This window comes from Syngnathus floridae, chromosome 12 (assembly GCF_059516105.1).
Source record: "Syngnathus floridae isolate MCC-2025c chromosome 12, RoL_Sflo_1.0, whole genome shotgun sequence".
In the NCBI taxonomy this organism is placed as follows: domain Eukaryota; kingdom Metazoa; phylum Chordata; class Actinopteri; order Syngnathiformes; family Syngnathidae; genus Syngnathus; species Syngnathus floridae.
Genome location: NC_142424.1, coordinates 13,226,142 through 13,249,936, shown reverse-complemented (window position 1 = coordinate 13,249,936; position 23,795 = coordinate 13,226,142). Strand labels below are relative to the sequence as shown.

The 23,795-nt window shown below is 39.3% G+C and overlaps 1 protein-coding gene across 6 annotated transcripts in view; it reads right to left on the bottom strand.

The window, feature by feature from the left end:
- Positions 1-23,238, bottom strand: part of sptan1 (spectrin alpha, non-erythrocytic 1) — a 92,040-nt gene extending 68,802 nt beyond the window's left edge. For 5 of the 6 annotated variants that reach the window (XM_088391176.1, XM_088391178.1, XM_088391177.1 and 2 more), the window contains exons 1-11: positions 23,081-23,238; positions 20,499-20,740; positions 16,150-16,275; positions 15,606-15,746; positions 14,685-14,965; positions 14,408-14,552; positions 14,171-14,325; positions 10,897-11,032; positions 10,692-10,793; positions 3,186-3,323; positions 8-118 (exon numbers count right to left, since the gene is read on the bottom strand). In XM_088391176.1, coding sequence (XP_088247302.1) covers positions 8-118; positions 3,186-3,323; positions 10,692-10,793; positions 10,897-11,032; positions 14,171-14,325; positions 14,408-14,552; positions 14,685-14,965; positions 15,606-15,746; positions 16,150-16,275; positions 20,499-20,735 — 1,572 coding nt within the window. In that variant the 5' untranslated portion in view covers positions 20,736-20,740; positions 23,081-23,238. The other variant, XM_088391180.1, reaches the window with a different exon arrangement.
- Between the last annotated feature and the right edge of the window lie 557 nt (positions 23,239-23,795).

Below are 23,795 nucleotides of genomic sequence, written 5' to 3'. Positions count from 1 at the left end.
AACTTACAGTAATCTTCTCTTCTTGAGCGCTGAGAGACTTTTCAAAGTCTTCGTGCTTCTTAAGCAGTGCCTCTACACTATCCAGGGAGTCACCAAGATCTTCATTCAAGAGAAAAGCCTAAACATTCAAGAGTAGAAAACAGAAAACATCAGTTTTACATCATTTTCAGGTCACACATAGTCAACCTGTGTGGCATGCGGGGCATGTTTTGTCTCCTACGGTGGACCCCCACATACTAGCGATTGAGCACCCATTGATTCACTTGTATTTTTTTTAATTGTTTACACACACACACAGACACAGAGACACAGAGACACAGAGACACAGAGACACAGAGAGACAGAGAGACAGAGAGACAGAGAGACAGACACACACACACACACACACACACACACACACACACACACACACACACACACACACACACACACACACACACACACACACACACACACACACACGCGCGCGCGCACACACACACACACACACACACACACACACACACACACACACACACACACACACACACACACACACACACACACACACACACACACACACACACACACACACACACACACACACACACCGTATTGGCCCAAATATAAGACGAGCCTGAACACCAAATTAAATTTTTATACAGAAAATAATTACAGTACATCTGAAACAAACGATTATAACAATATATTCGAGAGAAAAAGCATGTTATTTTGCCTCATTCAAATCATGCAAAAACTGTCTATCACATCTTAATATCTGAACATTTAATTATGTAAACTAAAGTGCAATCACATTTGTAAATGAATGGCTTCTGGTTTTTTAAAATGTAAATAAACCAATCTACTGTGATAAAACAACAAAATTGCAATAAATGCATAAACCATCAAAGTGAAGTCTAACTGTAGTCTTGAAACAAATCTGAATAAGGAAAACCATTGCAATAAAATAATGCAAACTGCTACCACTATTGTTGGGGAGCCTGAGGACTGTATAGGGGGTTGGCTCGGATGGTTATGCTCTTTTCACCCCTAGGTGTCGGTCAGAACACAGGAAGGAAGACGTGGTTCAGTTTTGATTGCTTTACTGAATTATTGGCAAATAATAATAATAAATAGCCATAAATGAAATACTCTCGGCAACACACCAAACATAAGTCATCGATCGAGACAACAAAATACATTTGCTGGCAACCGTTAGTCGCCGTGCCACTGCGTAACGGCTACTCGTATGATGCGAGGCTAACTTAAAGGAGCGCGTCGGAGCTGTCAATCAAACGGCGCGCACACGAAGCAAACTGCGATCGGACAAACGGCACAACAGTGGACAGTAGTAACAATGAAGTGTATATACTCACTTTGTGTCAAAGACGCACACGATTACAGCAAAATACTCAATCGATTATGAGCACGTCAATCAAACGGCGCACACGAAGCAAACCGCGATTGGACAAACAGCACAACAGTGGCCAGTAGTAACAATGAAATGTATATACTCACTTTGTGTCAAAGATGCACGCGAACACAGCAACATACTCAGTCGATACCACCAACCTTTAACTTACCGCTGCGCACAAGTGAAAATGGGTATAATGTCTAGACCCTGAATATAAGACGACCCCCACTTTTTCAGTCTTTTTTCAATGCAAAAAACATCATCTTATATTTGGGCCAATACAGTATATATAATGTACCGTATTTTTTGGACTATAAGTTACGTTTTTTTTCCCATAGTTTGGGTGGGGGAGGGGGCGACTTATAGTCAGGAGCGACTTATGTGTAATTACCGTAATTTCCGGACTATAAGCCGCACCGGACTATAAGCCGCACCAGCTAAAATTCAGGGGTATTTTAGTTTTTTTCTTACATAAGCCGCACCGGACTATAAGCCACACGTGCACATGAGTTTTTTACAAAGAAAGACAGTACACAGAAAGCCGTAAAAATCCATAAATACGCCGCGCCGCCATTTAAGGCTCAGGGTTCAAAGTAACCTTCGGAATAAAATGCATTAAAAGTTCACATTCATTACAACTTGTTTTTGGTGAGCAAAATATCAGAAGAATTGAATTTAAATGCTGATTGATTGGGTTTTAATACAATGCAGATGGTCCAAACAGCGCCACTGCTTTGTGTAATCTCTGAGTCACATGGCAGAGTAAGAGAAAGGGTTTAGAGCCCTTTGACGCAGGTCACCTAGCGTGCATTCCTACTAAAGCTCATAATGGTCACAAGCAACACAGCCAGAATAAGCTGCAGCCATAGTAGTGTTTCAAAATAGTGTTTTTTGTTGTTGTTTTTTTCTTCAAGATACCGCACAACAGTGGTCCACAGCCTTTTTATGAGTGTATAAAAGTGATCAAGTCATCACAAAAATCACGAAAAAAATCTTATATAAGCCGCACCTGACTATAAGCCGCAGGGTTCAAACTTTTGGAAAAAAGTCGCGGCTTATAGTCCGGAAATTACGGTATTCACAATTTTTTACTTGATCATTAACGCATTACTTACTAGTATAGTTGATCACTTCACGTTATTTTCACTTTAACGTGACAGGGTAACCAAGCCCCATTTTTCAAGGAAAACAGAAAAAAATATATCTGTTATTTATCAGCTTTTATTTTTTTATCGGATTTTTTTTTAAAGATTTCTTTTCCGGTTTACAACCCCTCACTACCCCCACCATTTTTTAAATGCATTTCAATGGTCTTCAACGACAGTATATGCAAATATTACCTATTTGGGTGCCACCGTGTTTTGTCAATATTTACATTTTTTGTCAGCACATGCTTCTAAGTGATGAAACTTTATGGCCACCTCCATCAATTAGGTTGCCCAATTTAATTCGCATTAATATCTATTACAAAATATTTTTGACTTTGAGCAGATGACTGGTATGGTTTAATGCTTGGTACTGTTTAATGCTAAAACAAAAACAAAAATTTGGCAATATCCTGTTAGCGGCAGTCATGTACCCACTCAGGTTTTTGAAATGGAGAGATCGGGTACTGGTTTATTAAGGCAAATAGATGAGATTACTTCAGGTTTAACATCAATTAGAGTTTATGATTACTATGACTGCAGATAAGAATAAAAAGGGAAAAAGGCTTGATGTGTCACAACCCAAGACACCTAGTAAAAGTAAACGCACACTTGCAGGGAGGGATTGCTGGGTTGAGTTAGGTTACCTCTTGTTTGCTCATCCAGTTGTCTACTTGCTCCGTATCCCTGTAAAATAGTTGTAGGTCCATACACTGCTCATACTGCTGCCTGCGAAGCTCCCACAATTCCAATAGAGCCTCCTTCTCATCAGTAAGGATGCCCAGCTGTAAACATTTGAAATAAAATGCAAAATATGTTTATAGTTTAACAAGTTAAGAGAACAATTTCTCAAAATATTTACGATTCAGCCTCAAGGACACTTCAACCGTGGGCAGTCTGAGCTGAGAATCATTGATATACTTTGGTCGTCAGACCACCCACTCTACCAATTGAGCCACAGATGCACGAGAGATTTGAAAGGTGGAATATGGTTTTTGATAATTATCATTAATCCATTACATAGCACACTTAAAAAGGGTATGGCATACCCTGGGCTGAGACCATCCTTGTGCTAAAACATCACCTTTTTACCCTGGGCTGAGACCATTCTTGTGCTAAAACAATCCCTTTTATGTCGACCGAATGTGTAAATTCATGATGAAGCCTATCTGAACTGGTCTCGCAAACGCAACAGCAAAAGTCACACTAATTTGCTGGTATGTCATTTGTTGTGAGGTTCATGTATTATGTTGGTTTTATTCTTTGAACAAGGTGATGTTCATGCACGGCTCATTTTGTGCATGGCTCATTTTGTGCACCAGCACATCTGTGTCTTGAATTTGAAAAATATATATTTTTCACTAAAGAGGGGTTCGGTGAATGCGCATATCAAACTGGTGGGATTTGGTACCTTCAACAAGGTTAAGAATCACTGCTTTAAAAGGTAAATACTGCGCTCCCGCACCGCCAGACTCACCAACAGCTTCATTCTCCAGGCTGTTAGGATCCTGAACTCTCTTCCCCCTTCTGCGTAGCGTCCTGTACTTATTTATTGTGTTATTTGTTTATTTATTATGTATTCATCACTCTTATTTATTCATTGTTTGTGCCTTCTTGTTTTATTTTCTTGAGTTGTTTACTTGTATGTACATTGAGAACTATGTCTTGTCCCCGTGGGATAGTGGGAACGTAATTTCAATCTCTGTGTGTGTCTTGGCATGTAAAGAAATTGACAATAAAGCAGACTTTGCCTTTGACATGCACAGAACAGTGTGGAAATGGTTATTAAGGAAATGGGAAATGTTTATGTAACGTAAAAGTATTGGGGTCGATTTAAAAAGCTTTAACATTGTGTCCTGGACCACAAAGCAACAGGAGATTCATACGCAACTATGACTCACTTTGGTTTTGCTATGCATGATGTTGCATTGTATGGCAATGACAAACCACTCTTCTAATTGGCTTGCAATATATCCGTGTCCTCTAGTGGCCAACAGAAAACACCACATAATGAAAATTTTAATAAAATGATGTTTAAATTTCTAATTAGTGTGAAGCCTTCACACTTATGTTATTCTACACCATTTACTTTATTAGTAAATAGTAAAGTATTAGTTATTCCTGTCCTTTATTGTGTGAAGGTGATGGCCTTCACACATGTTATTGTGCTTTATTGTGTGAAGGCGATGGCTCACACTATTATTATTCCTGTCCTTTATTAGTTTATTATTCTACACCATTCACTTTATTGTGTGAAGGTGATGGCCTTCACACATGTGTTATTCTACACCAGGGGTCACCAACCTTTCTTAAACCGAGAGCTACTTCCTGGGTACTAATTAAGGCAAAGGGCTACCAATTTGACACACACTTCTGAAATAGCCAATTTGCCCAATTTGGCTTTCACTGTGTTATTATTGTTATTTCCAGTTCACATGTAAGTGTGATTTTAAGAAGAATAGCAAAAATACAGTCAAACCTTGGTTTTTGACCACAATCCGTTCCAGAAGGCAGTTCAAGAAGCGAATTGGTCAAATTCCGAATGTATTTTTCCCATTACAAATACAGTGGAACTTCGGTTTTCGACCACAATCCGTTCCAGAAGGCTGTTCGAGCAGTGAATCGTTCGAATTCCGAATCATGTTTTCCCATTACAAATAATGGAATAAAATTTTATCCGTTCCAAGCAAAAAAAACAAAACCCACCTTTTTTAAGCATTGGTTCATTTGCGCATTATTGTCCGATCGCGCAACTGCAGCGCAACGCCGAACGCGAAACCGTAGCGCGTCGCCAACCGCGCAACTGCACCGCGCTGGTCGCATTATCGTGACAGCTGTCGCTGAAATTTTGAAAATATTTTTAAAGTCCTGATGTACTTTCCAAAATTTAAATGGACCTGAGTACGCATGGAGCTTAATTTTGTCCGAGAGCTCAACTGCAGCGCACCTCCGAACGCGCAACCGTAGCACGCCGCCGACCGCGCAACTGCACCACACTGGTCGCATTATTGTGACTAAAATTTAGAAAATATTTTTAAAGTCCTAATGGACTTTCCAAAATTTAAGTGGACCTCAGTGCGCAAGGAGCTTAATTTAGTCCGATCGCGCAACCGCAGCGCGCCGAACGCTCACTGTCGCATTGCCTTAGGAGCGTCTTTGTGTTTTAGGATGGCTTTACTGCTCCCACTTGCTTCCTTTGGAGGCATGTTTAGAGTTGATGCAATCCTCAGAGTAACGAGAATGTAATAACGAACGGAGTCAGTTGGCATGCGGGTCCTCTCGGCTCATCTCGCAAGGTTCGCCAACCGAATTTCGTCCGACATCCGAAGCAAAATAATGTCGAATTTTTTGTTCGAATACCGATTTGTTCGAGAACCGGGACGTTCGAAAACTGAGGCTCCAATGTAATGGAAAAAAATGTAATCTGTTTCAAGACAAAAAACCTGCGCCTTTTTTAAGCAGTTTTTCATTTGCGCATATTTGTCCGATCGCGCAACTACGGTCGAGTCGCCTACGACGCAACTGCACCGCGCTGGTCACATTATTGTGACAGAGCCGTCACTGAAATTTTTCAAAATATTTTATAAGTCCTGATGTACTTTCCAAAATTTAAGTGGACCCAGGTGCGCAAAGAGCTTAATTTTGTCCGATCGCACAACTGCAGCGCACCGCCGAACGCGCAACAGTAGCGCGTCGCCGACTGCGCAACTGCACCGCGCTGGTCGCATTATTGTGACAGAGCCGTCGCTAAAATTTAGAAAAAAAATTTAAAGTCCTGATGTACTTTGCAAAAATGAAGTGGACCTCAGTGTGCAGGGAGCTTAATGTGGTACGATCGCGCAACGGCAGCACACCGCCGAACGCGCAACAGTAGCGCGTCGCCGACCGCGCAACTGCATCACGCTGGTCGCATTATTATGACAGAGCCGTCGCTAAAATTTAGAAAATATTTTTAAAGTCCTGATGTACTTTCCAAAATTTAAGTGGACCTCAGTGCGCAGGGAGCTTAATTTGGTCCGATCGCGCAACCGCAGCGCGCCGGGCGCTCACTGTCGCATTGCTTTAAGAGCGTCTTTGTGTTTTCGGATGGCTTTACTGCCCCCACTTGCTTTCTTTGGAGGCATGATTAGGGGTTAACACAATCCTCAAAGTAACGAAAATACAATAACAACGGAGTCAGTCAGCATCTGGGCCGCGCGGTCGTGTTTTCCCGGGTCCTCCCGGCTCATCTCGCAAGGTTCGACCTCCGAATTTTGTTCGGCAACCGAAGCAAAGAAATCTCAATTTTTTTTTGTTCAATTCCGATTATTCCGAGAACCGTGACGTTCGAAAACCGAGGTTTGACTGTAAAATAAATAGATGCAGCTCACTGACAAGTGCCGCTATTTGAGCTAATTTTAGAATAGTCCTGCGGGCGACTCATGCGGTCCTCACGGGCGACCTGGTGCCCGCGGGCACCATGTTGGTGACCCCTGTTCTACACCATTCACTTTATTATTAGTGTGAAGGTGAAGACCTATTACTATTTACTATTGTTATTCCTGTCCTTTATTATTGTGTGAAGGCGAAGGCCTTCACACATATGTTATTGAGCTTAATTATTGTGTGAAGGCGATGGCCTTCACACATACGTATGTTATTGTGCTTTATTATTGTGTGAAGGCGATGACCTTCACACATATGTTATTGTGCTTTATTATTGTGTGAAGGCGATGGCCTTCACACACGTTATTGTTGTACTTTGTTATTAGTGTGATGGTGAAGACCTTCACACTATTGTTATTCCTGTCCTTTATTATTATTGTGAAGGTGAAGACCTTCACATGATTGTGATTCCTGTCCTTTATTATTAGTGTGAAGGTGAAGACCTTCACACAATTGTTATTCCTGTCCTTTATTATTAAGGTGAAAACCTTCACACTATTGTTATTCCTGTCCGTTATTATTAGTGAAGGTGAAGCCCTTCACACTATTGTTATTCCTGTCCTTTATTATTAGTGTGAAGGTGAAGACCTTCACACTATTGTTATTCCTGTCCTTTATTATTATTATTAGTGTGAAGGTGAAGACCTTCGCACTATTGTTATTCCTGTCCTTTATTATTATTGTGAAGGTGAAGACCTTCACATGATTGTTATTCCTGTCCTTTATTATTAGTGTGAAGGTGAAGCCCTTCACACTATTGTTATTCCTGTCCTTTATTATTAAGGTGAAAACCTTCACACTATTGTTATTCCTGTCCGTTATTATTAGTGTGAAGGTGAAGCCCTTCACACTATTGTTATTCCTGTCCTTTATTATTAGTGTGAAGGTGAAGACCTTCACACTATTGTTATTCCTGTCCTTTATTATTATTATTAGTGTGAAGGTGAAGCCCTTCACACTATTGTTATTCCTGTCCTTTATTATTATTATTCGTGTGAAGGTGAAGCCCTTCACACTATTGTTATTCCTGTCCTTTATTAGTTATGTTATTCTACACCATTCACTTTATTAGTGTAAAGGCGATGGCCTTCACACATATGTTATTCTACACCATTTACTTTATTATCATTATATTCTCCTCACTTTTTTGTCCTTTTTCCACATAATTCAACCGATTCACTCAATTCCACTTTTGACGTATTCCAAATATTCACAAGATGAGCGCTTCCATTTTTCTCGTTCCGAAAACTTTCCGTTTTCGCAAAATTCGCAAATTTACGACAAATGTTTCCCCATTCATTCTTAATGGCACATTCAACATTTCACATTTACGTCGTTCCAGTTTGAAATTCACATCATTCAGCACATTCGAATCACATTCGGAAAGATTCCCGACATTCCCAAAATTGCCAAGTTAAAAAATGTCACGTTTTTACGTTTAAAAATTCACAAAATTTCAAAATTTTGTTTTTCACCTCTAATTTCTACATTTTTTAACTGATTCAACCATTCCAACTTTCAACTGTTCATCTCATGCCTACCTATTCCACAACTTCCCACTTACCAAAAATTCCAAATCTTCAAATTTGAAATTCAACCAAATTATCCAAAATTTCATTTTTCTACTCTAATTTCTACATTTTTCAACCGATTCAACCCATTCCAACTTTCAACTGTTCATCTTTTATCTACCTATTCCACAACTTCCCACTTACCAAAAATTCCAAATTTCAAAATTGAAATTCAACCAAATTCTCCAAATTTCGTTTTTCTACTCTAATTTCTACATTTTTCAACCAATTCAACCCATTCACACTTTCAACTGTTCATCTTTTGCCTACCTATTCCATAACTTCCCACTTACCAAAATTCTAAATTTTCAAATTTGAAATTCAACCAACTTCTCCAAAATTTCCTTTTTCTACTCCAATTTCTACATTTTTCAAACGATTCAACCCGTTCTAACTTTCGACTGTTCATCAACATTCAGCACATTCAAATCACATTCAGAAACACACACTCACACACATTTCTCAAGGAATTCAACTTGTTCGTTCATCATTCGGCAGCATTCTCCAAGAAGTTATTTAAAATCTTCGCCTTCGCACACAATTTCTCCAGAAATTGCATTTTCTAGTTATATTTTATTTCTCGAAGTTTAACATTCTACTACTTCCACATAAATCATCTGATTCACTCCATTTAAATTTCAAAATATTCCAAAAATTCACACGAGGGGTGCTTGCATTCATTTCATTCCAAAAATTTTTCGTTTTCACAAAATTTTCACAAATTTACAGCACATTTTCCCCCATTCATTCTTCATGGCACATTCAACATTTCACGTTTACATCATTCCAGTTCGAAATTCACATCATTCAGCACAATCAAATCACATTGGGGAAGATTTTCAACATTCACAATATTGCAAAATTAAAAAATTTCACGTTTAACATTTGCGCAAAATTTTGCTGAATTTCATTTTTCACTTCTAATTTCTACATTTTTCAACTGATTCAACCCGTTCCAACTTTAAAAATAGCATTCCCCAAATATTTATTCAGCTTCTTTGCCTTCACATGCAATTTCTCCAGAAATTGCATTTTCTAGTTAAAACATATTGTTCCTACTTCACGGACTTTCACCTGTCACGGGTGGTCTTGGAAGCAATTATCTGCAATAAACGAGGGATTATTGTATTTTGTTTCCGGGTCATGACTTGTCCGGAAGCTTATATCGTATTGCCAACTTTACTTTACCCCTGTAAGTGGTCCCATTTTATTTATTCTTAGTGTGTTGCTAGTATTCCCTGCACATTAAGTTTATTATGGTCGTTGCTGAGATTTAAACACATTTGTATGTTTGCAGAGTTTCTTCATTTCTGTCAATAAACTTCATGTTAATATAAGGTATGCATCGCCAAAGAACCATCTCTTTCCTGACAATACTATACTATACTGTATAATGTCTTACAAATGGTAATTAAACATTAACACATCTACGTTTTATAGTCCGGTACAGCTTACATATGGAAAAAAAGATTTTCTACTAATTTTAGCTGGTGTGGTTTATAATCACGTCCGGCTAACAGTACGAAAAAGACGGTACAGTAACGAGCCATGTTGTGGAGATCACTAGGTCCACTTGCTAGACCCCAGGTATATGCTACATTGCAGTATACCAGAAGTGCCAGAAGTATTTGATTTAAGGGAAAAGTTCATTCATCAAATTCCTTTATCCTTTCATCTTCTGAACCGCTTATCCTCACAAGGGTCCCGGCCATGAGTGCTGCAGCCTATCCCAGCCGTCTTAGGGTGGTCGGCAGGGTACACCCTGAACTGGTGGCCAGCCAAAAGCAGGGCACAAATAGACAAACACACTCACAATCACACCAGACAATTTTGAGTTGTCTGAGTTGTTTTTAAGTATAGTATATTTTTCTATGACTACAAATTGAGTCCATACTTGCTGCATAAATCATTATGCTGCCAATGCAATCTTGAGACTAGAAGAATCCAAAGAGGATAAGGAAATAGCAATTTTGGTTCATGCTGAGATTGCACTTGCTGTTTATATATGGGATATAAACTCTGTGGCAGTTGACATAATACTATGAGCTTAATGTATTCAAGTGAGATGGATATTTGAAGCACAGGGGCTCAGGTATTCAATGCGAAATACCAGTCAGTGGCAATGATAAAGTTATGCATGTACATATAACAGCTTACCTTTTCCTTGACTTCCTCACAGGCATAATGTCCTGCATTAAGCAAAATCTGACCAGCTTCATCAGTGGCTCTAAAACTATCTTCATGGGCATCAATCTCTCCCTGTGAAACAAGATTACATCAGCAAACATTGAAATTTACTGTTACAAGTTAACAGAAAACATGACCATATTTCAAAGTAAATATATAATAAGGGTGTTTTTACTTTATGCTCTTGATGGCGGTCTAGCAGGGCCTCGGCTCCAGCTACATCATTAGCAAGTTCATCAGCATTGATTAGGGCCTTCATCTCTGTTACCCAGCTTGTAAGATCTCTGAAGTCTGCGGTGAAACGTTGCAACCTGGAGATAAATAAGACTGATAAATGTAAAAGTGTTTTTGTTGTTTCTATAGAAGCAAATAATGTTTCACACTTTTGAGGTGTAAAGAAAAAAATATTCACATTAGTCATCATTTCACAAAAAGCTGTTTTTTTTTCAGCTTTTTAGTTTGAAAATTGTGTTTTTGGTGAAATCACCCTATGTTCTCCTTCCAATTTCTCAAGAATGGAAAAAGGTAGAGGCAAACTTTTTTGAAGAAAGATAAGACTAATCTTTCCCATGGTGTTTTTTTTCTCTCATCATCATAGCAGACTATATTCTGTGGGTCTTGAAACATAGGTCAAAATTCCCCAGCTGGCAGCGAAGGGGTTGACTGCTCAGAAAATGGCTGGCGTTCAATTACCATATTTTTCCAGACTTGAAGTCACGTTTTTTTTCATAGTTTGGGTGGGGGGGATTTATATTCAGGAGCAATTTATGTGAAATTATTCAGATTTTTACTTGATCATTAACACATTACTTACTAGTATAGTTGATGACTTCATATGTTATCTTCACTTTAAACCACATGAAGGCGCACTATGGCTGTGGAATAATTAGAGCCTCACTGACAATGAGTTCCATTCATTGATTTCCAGAGTCAGGAGATTTAATGATTTGAAATGGTATAATCTGAAAACGGCCTTCAAAATAAAGCACCCTACCTCAAATCAAAGCACGGCTGAATAACATAAATAACATGGCGAATTCTTAACACATACTGTAAATATCTTTTTAGAACAGCTTTTATTATTATAACAATTTTAATAACAAGGTACAAGTGTACATACTGTAAATATGTTTTTAGAACAGTTTTATTATAACGATTTTTCTACAACAAGTTATAACACTCTTAAATGTGTTTTTAGAACTCTTATTAATAACATTTTTTTATAAAAAGGTACAAGTGTATGCACTGCAATTGTGTGGGCACTCCCCGTCTTCTGCTGACGAGTGGGCAACATTTGTGCCATAATTCCTCAATTCAAAGGTTTTATTTTGAATCTTTTTTTTTTTAATTTGGAAAAACAAATCCACGATGTAGTGAAACCGTGATAAACGAACCGCGATGTAGCAAGGGATTACTGTAATTTGAACTGCAACTGATGACTAGTCCGACGTCAGCGGTGCTGCACACACGCGGTGTTGTTTACATAAAGGACGAAGAACTCGATCGATGGATTTAATGACGTGGAGTTAGAGATAGTTTGATAAAATTGTTGTTTATAATTACATGGGCCTGTGGAATAATTTGAACTGCAAAAGACGACACACGGCGTTGTTTACATAAAGGACGACGAATTCGATCGTTGATGATGAGGATAAAATTTTATTCATCCCACAGCGGGGAAATTTACTTGTCACAGCAGCGCATACGAGGCAAGAGAACAAGTGCCAAAATTTCAAAAAGGATAAATGACAAAGACAAGTGTCGCTAGTAGAAACGAAACAATTTTTATCAGGTGCCACGCATGTTGTAAAGTCTGACAGCAGAGGGAATGAAGGACCTGCGGAACCGTTCCTTCCTACACCGTGGGTGTAATAGTCTGCTGCTAAAGGAGGTGCTCAGGGACCGCAGTGTCATGGAGGGGTTGAGAGGTGTTGTCCATGATGGATTTCAGCTTAATCAACGTCCTCCTCTCACCCACAACCTCAATGGATTTAATGATTTGGGGTGACACAGATGGTTTGATAACATTGTTGTTTATATGATAGTTATTTGATATATACTGTACATATTATATGGGCCTGTGGAATAATTTGAACTGCAAATGACGACGAGTCTAACGTCAGCGGCGCGCCGCAGACGCGGCGTTGTTCACAGAAAGAAGGATGAATTTGATCGATGGATTTAATGATTTGGAGTGACACAGATGGTTTGATAAAGGTGTTATTTATGTTATAGTTGTTTGAATAACTGTTAATGTTACATCAGGCCCGTTCTCAGCTCCTCGTTCGTGTTTATGTCACGTTAGCATACCGTATCGTTTAGCTTGTTGTTGCTGGTTCATGTGTGTTCTTGGTGTTGGATTTTGTCAAATAAACTTCCACCAAAATGCGACTTAAACTCCGGTGCAATTTATATACGTGTGCATTTTATGGCTGGTGCGTCTTGTACTCCGGAACAACTTTTAGTCCATATTAAAAAATAATGTCAGTACTGCAATTGCCCCTGAAAAAAATTTGGACTCTGCGAGTGGTCATTGAACACACCCTTGGTCTACTGTAGAACGCGAGCGAGAACTTCAAGAAACCGAGTTTCTAAAGATGGAAATTTACAAAACACGAGCCGGCTCGTGGCTCAGCCAGAAGACTCGCCCCGGACCGCTTCACAAAGCCCAGAAGTCGACTTGTTGGAAAGATTGGGAGCACTGGACTTGTAGCGAGGAGACCAACCCTTCAGCTTAAGTGTAGTGGTTTAAAGCACCTCCTTTTCAGATAGGCGGCAGAGGTGGTACCCCATATGTGGACTCAAGGTGGTACCCCATATGTGGACTCAAGGGTAAATGTAAGTCAAATTAACCATTTCCAATTTCAAGTGATTATATAACGACATATGAACGATTCAGCTTACATATAGCGTCTCAGAATGCATCATGCTTACTATGTTGGTGACTGGTGAAAGGAAATAGAGGGAGATGTGACTGGGCACTTCAGCTGCAGAGAGGCTGCTCATTTATTGCTCTTTAATCAGCCACGGAGAGGCTAATGCTTGTGATATGTTGAAGTAGTCATAAGAAGAGATGTCCATGTGAATTTTGGTGCCAATTGATAGCTGTTTTGGGACAATTTAAGCGATCATCTGGGCAATGATTTCCAATGGGGAAATTGTCATTGCTTGCTTCCATGACATCATCAACTAAGACATGGAGGGGAGGGGTGTGTGACCCTGTTCCTCATTAATATTGGGCATTTTTAAAGGCATTTGTTTTTTCATTATTTCTGCAAAATGAATGGATAAAATAGAAAATGCCAACTTTTTTTCATTTTCCTCATTTAAAAAAAACAAACAAACAAACTAGGTTAGTTGGTGAAAAATGAACCATCTTTGATTTACCGTCCCTTTAATGCCTGACTTTGCATACAAACAATTGCAGCAATGCCCCGGTGGTCGTATACCTGTTCGCATCATTAAGACGGGCATGACGCTCAGCAGCCAGACTGCGAATGCGCTCCCAGTTTGTGACGAGTTCATCTTTCTTTAGGTGGATCTGGGAGGCATTTTGGGGATGTGTTTGCTGCAGATGCTCTGCATCAGCACCTAGTGTGTTGACCTGACAAACACAAAACACAAAGAAATAAGTCACAAATTAGTAATAGTTGTCTGACTTATTTTAATGAATTAAACATTCTTGCCTTATCTTTTAGTGCAGCGAGGTCTCTCTCTAGACCCTCATGTTTACGCAGAAGAGCCTGTACACTGGCCAGATCACGTCCAAAGTCATCAGAGGCCATAAGTTGCTCCTTCTCCTTAATCCAGCTGATGGTCTCATCCACATCCCTATTCAAATTCAGTAAGCAGGTTCATAATAAAACGTTAAAGAGAGTCAGAGCCCTCCATAACCACCAAACACATAGGAATTCATATTGAAAATGATAATTTCAAACATGACTCTAGATCATCGTTGTTTACCTGTTAAAACGCTGAACCTCAGCAGCTCCAAACAGCTTCCCTTGTCTTTGCTGGGCCAGGCCCTTCAATCGCTGCCAGGCAGCATTGACCTCATCCTGCTTGGAAATGATTAGCTCTACTTCAGGATGGTCTTCTTGTCTCAGCTTGGTTGCCAACTGGTTCACTTCATTCACTCGTTCCTCATGTGCTGCCAAGTCTGTCTGAAATTCCTCAAACTTTTTCTGCAGAAGCTCCACATGTTCAAGGTCCTGGCCTAGCTCCTCAGATGTTGCTATAGCTTCCTGTGAAGCAAAGAAATCGAACTATATATTGTATTCTGGTACTTTCACAAAAAAAAGCTGCAAGCAGGGCCCTTGCACCCCTGGATGTTGGGATATCAATATTTTTGCCAAGTCCGATAAATATGCAAGGTTTGTTAAGTTTTTGTGCATGTTTAGTCCCTGAAAAATGCGGTTCATTGTTCAAACGCATAATAATAAATGCAAAGAATAAGAATCATTCTACAAGAACAACAAGGACCTTGCAGAGGTCGCGGTTTGGGGCTGATTTGAAAAAAAAAAAAAAAAAAAATCATAAAGTTACTGTCCTTTCATAAATTTCAACAAGAAATTGCGCCTAGCCTTAAGCAGGATTGATCACGCAGCAGAGCACTAAAAAGCCAGGTGTGCATCATCTGACTCAATGTCAACAAGAAAATGTGACGAGATTTAAGCAGGATTGGTCACCCAGAAGAGCACTGAAAAGCAAGGTGCGCATCACCCGACTCAAACTAACCTTGTCTGCTGCAAAACGACAACAAGTTGTTCTAAGAAGGAAAACAATTCGTTGTGTAAACATATTCCACCAGCAAAAAAGAAAATTAAAGCCACAACCACATACTCCGCCACGATTTAAAGAGACATCTCATGAACTGGTACGTACCTTATCACTGATCCAGCCCAGGGTGTCTTCACACTCACGGATGTATTGGACTAGTTTTTGGGCCTGCAGCAGATGCATTCCCTTCTCCTTGGTTCTCAGCAGCAGAAGATCCCATAGGCGTCGGAGTTCCTCAAGTCGAGTCTAGTTGAGTGTTTAAAGAGATTACGAAAATACTCAATGTATAACAAAATGCACAAAATAGGACATGCATAATTAGTTCATTTAACTCTTTACCGACTATTTCACTAAATGTGAGCGAAAGATAAAAGATCCACAGCATTCATAAGAAATTCTGTATTCACACCAATTCAACACCTACCAGTAGATAGTCAGCCATTTTAATACTTGAAAATAGTGGTCTCTGTTGTGTCCGGTAAGGCGTGTAGGACTGAGTAAGATTCACGTATTAAAAGAACACAAGAACGCAAACCCGCCCACCACAATAACCACCACTATCCCAGCCCAATAAGTCGACTCACCCAAACCATTTTGATCACAGTGTTTATGCACAATACCTAAGAGTTTTTGCATCATCAGGTCTTACTCTAATGGTCTCAGCGGCAAAATGGCCTTCGTTGATCATCAGGTTTCCAGTCTCATTCAATTTGATTATGGCTCCAGCATTGGCTTGAACTTCAGCCTCAAAGGCTTGATGTTTCTGCAGCTTATTCTAAGAAAGGTTTGAAAAACAAAAAACTGTATTCATACAACCAAGTATTCTGTGTTCCCACCAGCCAGTATGTAATTATTGAAAAAAAAAAATCACTATCCTTCAATCGACAAGCTTGCCATTGGATTTGTGTTTGAGATATCACATGTTAAATATTCAATGAGTTTATTAAATGCTGAAAAATAAACGTCAAATCCAAAACTCTACATTCAGACCAAATTTGAAAGGTTCTGGTATTGATTTATAAATGGGGAGTTAGGTTCTGAACACATTCAAGAAATTCTAATGGAATATAAAACCAATGGCAAAACAGCATTTAGCTGTTAGGCTACATGCAATTTGAAAACATTGCCAACAGACAAGAAGTCAGCGCCAAGTGTGAGTGCTTTTAAATCTAGTTAAGAACTAGAAAATGCAATTTCTGGAGAAATTGCGTGTGAAGGCGAAAACTTTGAATAACTTCTTGGGGAATAATGCAGAATGATGTTGACATGAGTTGAATTACTTGAGAATTGTGGAAAATAGAAGTGTAAAATGAAATTAGGAGAATTTGTGGTGACAATTTGTAATTTTTTATAAGTGGGACGTTGTGGAGTACGTGTGAAAATGATGAACAGTTAAAAGTTTAAACGGGTTGAATCAGTTGAAAAATGTAGAAATTAGAGTTGAAAAATGAAATTTCGGAGAATGTGGTTGGTTTTCAAATTTGAAAGTTTGGAATTTTTGGTAAGTGGAAAGTTGTGGAATAGGTAGGCAAAAGATGAACAGTTGAAAGTTGGAATGGTTGAATCAGTTAAAAAATGTCGAAATTAGAGGTGAAAAACAAAATTTTGAAATTTTGTGAATTTTTAAACGTAAAAACGTGACATTTTTTAACTTGGCAATTTTGGGAATGTCGGGAATCTTTCCGAATGTGATTCGAATGTGCTGAATGATGTGAATTTCAAACTGGAACGACGTAAATGTGAAATGTTGAATGTGCCATTAAGAATGGGTTGAATCGGTTGAAAAATGTAGAAGTTAGAGCAAATGTTGAATCCCCAAAGAGAATGAATGGCAATTTAAAAAAAAACAAAAACAATTGCGCCAAATTTTTTCAAAATTTGGAACGAAACGAAATATACAGCTTCAGGAGGTTCACTTTTTGGGTTAAAATGTTTGAAACGGGTTTAATCGGACAAAAATTGCAAAAGTTAGCGCAAATGTAGCTATTGGGGGCACTTTGTGTTGAAATAAGGTCACTTCCGGTTTGCATCGGGTCACTTCCGGTTTATTTAGGTCACTTCCGGTTTAGCTGAGGTCACTTCTGGTTTAAAAAGGTCACTTCCGGTTTATTTTGGGTCACTTCCGGTTTGATTTGGGGTCACTCCTGGTTTACCTAAGATCACTTCCGGTTCATTTGGGGTCACTTCCGGTTTGATTTGAGATATTTCCGGTTCATTCTGGGTTCATTGGGGCACTTCAGGGTCAATCCAAGACTGCCGTCACACTGGAAGTGGGGGTCAAGGGGGTGAATATGGTAAGCATAAGGTGAACAAAGTGAATAAAGTTGGAATGGGTTGAATCGGTTGAAAAATGTAGAAATTAGAGTAGAACAACAAAATTGTAGAGAATTTTTGATAAGTGGGAAGTTGTGGAATAGAAAGGCAAAAGATGAACAGTTGAAAGTTGGAACGAGTTGAATCGGTTAAAAAATGTAGAAGTTAGCGCAAATCTTGAATTGTCATAGAGAATGAATGGGAATTAAAAGAAAAAAAATTGTGCCAAAATTTTTTGAAATTTGGAACAAAAGGAAAAAAATCGGCTTCAGGAGGTTCACTTTTGGCGTTAAAATGTTAAAACGGGCTTAATCGGACAAAATTTGCAAAGGTTAGCGCAAATGTAGGGATTTAGGGTACTTAATGTTGAAATAAGGTCACTTCCGGTTCGATTTGGGTAACTTCCGGTCTATTTGGGTCACTTCCGGATTGATTAGAGGCACTTTCGGTCAAGCTGAGGTCACTTCCGGTTTATTTGTGGTCACTTCTGGTTTAAAAAGGTCACTTCCGGTTTATTTTGGGTCACTTTCGATTTGATATGGGGTCACTTCCGGTTTAAAAAGGTCACTTTCGGTTAATTTTGGGTCACTTCCGGTTTGATTTGGGGTCACTTCCGGTTTACCTAAGGTCACTTCCAGTTCATTTGGGGTCACTTCCGGTTTGATTTGGGGCACTTCCGGTTCATTCTGGGTTCATTGGGGCACTTCAGGGTCAATCCAAGATGGCCGCCACACTGGAAGTGGGGGTCAACGGTTGAATTGTGTAAGCATAGTTGAAGTGGGGGTGAAGGGGGTGTATATGGTAGGCATAAGGTGAACAAAGTGAATAAAGTTGGAGTGGGTTGAATCGGTTGAAAAATGTATAAATTAGAAGGGAAAAACTACTTTTTTGGAAAATGTAAGCAGCCGTGTCATGAATATTTGGAATAAGTGAAAAGTGGATTGGAGTATATCAGTCTAAGTATGTGGAAGTAGTTTAGTGTCAAAAAAGTGTGCGGAATAACTAGAATAACTAGAATTTGCAATTCCTGAAGAAATTGCGTGTGAAGGTGAAGAAGTTGAATAAATACTTGGGGAATGTTGCAGAATGATGTTGAAATGAGTTGAATCGGTTGAAAAAAGTAGAAATTAGAGTTGAAAAACGGAATTTTGGAGAATTTGGTTGAATTTCAAATTTGAAAGTTTTGAATTTTTGGTAAGTGGGAGGTTGTGGAATAGGTAGGCAAAAGATGAAGAGTGGAAAGTTAGAATGGGTTGAATCTGTTGAAAAATGTAGAAATTAGAGAAGAAAACGAAATTCTGGAGAATTTGGTTGAATTTAAATTTGTAATTCTTGGTAAGTGGGAAGTTGTGGAATTGGTAGGCAAAAGATGAACAATGGATAGTTAGAACGGGTTAAATCAGTTGAAAAATGTAGAAATTAGAGTGGAAAAACTAAATTTTTGAGAATTTGGTTGAATTTAAAATTTGGAATATTTGGTAAGTGGGAAGTTGTGGAATAAGTAGAAATTAGTGTAGAAAAATGACATTTTAGAGAATTTGGTTGAATTTCAAATTTTGAATTTTTGGTAAGTGGTAAGTTGTGGAATATGTAGGGAAATGATGAACAGTTGAAAGTTTGAACAGGTTGAATTGGTTGAAATTTTGGAGAATTTGGTTGAATTTCAAATTTGGAATTGTTGGTAAGTGGGAAGCTGTGGAATAGGTAGGCAAAAGATGAAGAGTTGAAAGTTGGAATGGGTTGAATCGGTTGAACAATGTAAAAATTAGAGTAGAAAAACAAAATTTGAAGGTCTTCACCTTCACACTAATAATAAAGTGAATGGAGTAGAATAACATATGTGTGAAGGCCATCGCTCTCACACAATAATAATAATAGAGAATGGTGTAGAATAACATATGTGTGAAGGCCATCGCCTTCACACAATAACAATAATAGAGAATGGTGTAGAATAACATATGTGTGAAGGCCATCGCCTTCACACAATAACAATAATAGAGAATGGTGTAGAATAACATGTGTGAAGGCCATCGCCTTCACACAATAATAATAATAATAATAATAATAATAATAATAATAATAATAAAGAACGGTGTGGAATAACATGTGTGAAGGCCATCGCCTTCACACAATAAAAGACAGCAATAACAATTGTGTGAAGGTCTTCATCTTCACACTAATAATAATAATAATAATAATAATAATAATAAAGGACAGCAATAACAATAGTGTGAAGGTCTTCACCTTCACGTCTTCACCTTCACACTAATAATAAAGGACAGCAATAACAATAGTGTGAAGGTCTTCACCTTCACACTAATAATAATTATAGAGAATGGTGTAGAATAACATGTGTGAAGGACATCGCCTTCATACAATAATAATACAGAATGGAGTAGAATAACATACTATGTGTGAAGGCCATCGCCTTCACACAACTATGCTTTTTTTTCCCCCATCCCTGTGATTAAGGTCTTATGAAGCAGTTTTAAAATCAATTTGGCAAAATTTTTAAGCAATTTACTTTTTCTTCCTATACTTTGTTTTGAAATGTCTTTAGTTTTGTTTGTCAATAATTTGAAATATTTTACTTTTAATACTGTGTATGAAATGTGCTATTTAAATGAAGCTGCCTGGCCTTGCCTGACACTAGTGTGGTCAGGCTGTAACAAAAACAATACAAACCTGCAGGTTAGAGGGGTCCTTGTAGTTCTCATCAGAGGCAATTTGCAACTTCTCCTGGATCCACTTTTCCAGCTCATCTGCATCACGGCGGAAGAACTGAAAGCGGTAAGAGTCTTCCAGCTTCTGACGCCGCATAATGGACAGGTCTTTGAAGCGCCTGTAGCGATCCAGCACTTGCTGCCGGCGCTCTTGGATGTCTTCAGCAGTCTCCAGAACTTTAACACCAGTTGTTTCCATTTTGTCTCGAAGAGGACAGCAAAAATTAGTACATGCATGTTTCATGTTTTACACTGTACAGACCACACAACAGTGATTCCAAAACAGGGTGCCCTCAGTGTCGTAAAATTGTAAATTCTGTTATTTTATGTTTATATTATGTAGATGGAAAAAACATGCTGCAAAAAAAAGCAATATTTCAATGGAAGAAAACAGTATTCTCTGTACGCACAAAAAGGTGGCGCAAAAACCGAGGTAAGGACCACACCGTGGGTTGTCTGTGCCGTTACGCCCCTAATAGGCATGCAGCCAATTGAGACTCAAACTATAAAGGGATTGTTAGGTTAAGACGCGAAAACGAATTTATTATGTGCGTGCATAAGCGGGTTGATCACTTGGATCACTCATGCAACAAGGTGTGACCAAATCCTGCGCTGGTGCAACCAGCTGGAAATGTTGGTAGCATCAGTGCTACCATGCAAAAATTAGTGTAGGGTCATGCTCCAAGTTTTAGCTTATATATCCATTGTTTCTAACTGTATCTAGAGCATAGGGTTTGTTCACTTGCTTTGTGTTTTTAGCAGCTGTTTACTTGCTGACCACACTGGCCCCAGAGTCCGCAGACATCCATTATCTGCCTTGCTTTTGTCAGAGAATTTGCAAAGTCATCAAATTTACTTCAGATGTTAAAGCTTGGCTCTTGCTGGAATTTGATGACTTTGCTTTCTATGGTCAAGTCAAAATTTGGTGATAGACATGCCTTGGTATAGGGCAAGATAGCTTAGATAGATAGCTTAGATCAGGGGTTACAAACTCCAGTCCTCAAGGACACCAATCCAGCCTGTGTTCGGTGCAGCCCTACTACAACACACCTGATTCAAATGATCAGCTCATCAGCTAGCTCTATTAAGCCTGATGATATTCTGATTTGAATCGTGTGTTGTAGAGGGGGATGCATCTAAAAAAAGCTGGATTGTCATCCTTGAGGACCAGACTTGGTGACCCCTTGGATGGATGGATGGATGGATGGATGGATGGATGGATGGATGGATGGATGGATGGATGGATGGATGGATGGATGGATGGATGGATGGATGGATGGATGGATGGATGGATGGATGGATGGATGGATGGATGGATGCTAACTTGACCTTAAACGTGACAAAATGAATGCAACTAAATTAGGAATTGTACATTCTGATGAGTGCAGCTCGGTAGTGCACTGGGTAGCACGTCCGCCTCACAGTTAGGAGGGTGCGGGTTCGATTCCACCTCCGGCCCTCCCTGTGTGGAGTTTGCATGTTCTCCCCGGGCCCGCGTGGGTTTTCTCCAGGCACTCCGGTTTCCTCCCACATCCCAAAAACATGCTTGGTAGGCTGATTGAGCACTCCAAATTGTCCCTAGGAGTGAGTGCGAGTACAAATGGTTGTTTGTCTCTGTGTGCCCTGCAATTGGCTGGCAACCGGTTCAGGGTGTCCCCCGCCTACTGCCTGTTGAGGCTGGGATAGGCTCCAGCACACCCCCGACCACCGTGGGGACTAAGCGGTTCAGAAAATGGATGGATGGATGGACATTCCGATGAAGCACTGACCACCTCTAGTGGTCATTCTCTTGAATTGCCCTTTTGGGACCTCTTGGTTAAGGTACGAGGAAAAACACGGTCAACGGCGCCATTTTATACTTATTTTCTAGCACATTTCCGTTTGGGTACTCAGTACACAATTGGGAAGCCTTGTGCGGGGAAAATGTATCAATCATTAACAGCGGCGAACATCAATGCAGGATTACAGCCATTTGTAGCACTGCACCTCTGCTGGGCGGTTCCCCATACGAAATGGCCGACAAGCTCACGCTCAGTAGTTCCAACGTACCCACAACTCCTTCACGAAAACTAGACGTCAAATGTTAAATTCTTTGATAAAATAGCTCCAAATTGTTAAGTGCAAACGCTGTATTATTATATCGTGTCTACAGACAGGTTAAAACGTCATGAACGTCTAAGGCAGAAATATTGCAGTAAAACGGCTAATCTTATCTTATTACAGGCAGATGCAAAAACAATATTGTGAGTTTGACGTATACCAGGTCGAATGGTGTCACGTAATTCTTTAAACAGTGGAGAGGTACTTTAAACCCGGTTGCTTAAATTACCAGGCCATTTGACAAAACGACCATGTGATCTCACTGATTTACACCGAGTAAATATTTTAGTCATATTGAACCACTTGAAACCGGTTGCCTGAGTTAGCTGCCAAGCTAGCGCTCGAGGGATATAAAGATTAAGAATGGCATATTTCGTGTACGCAGTTAACCTGCATCCAATATAATAAATACTAAGCCTAAAATTCACCGAGCATATGTCCTACCTCTTTCTGTTGTTTAAACAGCGTACAAAGAAGTAGCGGTATAGTCGTTCGGTACAGAAGGTCGTCGAAGAATGATCAGCTGCTGTTGGCGTCGTCTTTTTCCCCTCAAGTGTGACGTCAGTTCTGCAGTACCGACAAGCAACGGAAGCTGTGCGAGATGACTTTCACAAAGAGAAACGATTGTTATTATATCGTACATTGATGTAGAGTATATAATTTCTGTCCTACATATTTTATCGAAGATAAATAAACCAACCAGACTTAAGCGTCTTTGGGTTTTTGAAAAGCGCTATACAAATTTAATGAAATATTATTAATATCTAAGGCTGACTATTAACTGTGATACGCGTCAAATATTTCTGACGCTCTTCCGAGTTAAAAAAAAAAACAGCTCTTGTTTTTTATTAACCAGACCTTTTTATTTATATTTGTTCAAGTTTTTATTGTTTTTTTTAAGAGCTAGTCATGGTGGACCTATATGCCTAAAGGGGGGTTGATTATTCGCTCTGTTGTCGTTCGCTGCAGGGTGAGGGGAGTGGTTGAACAAGATAGTTATCCTCCATCTAAAAAAAAAAAGAGAGAGAACACCCCAAATTCTTACTCTTAATATACGGTATACTTTCGGGTTCATACATATTAGGATATTTACACAAATTTCAGCATCACCGCTTTGTGAAGCTCCACAATAGATTAGAAATGAAACAATTGAAATGTG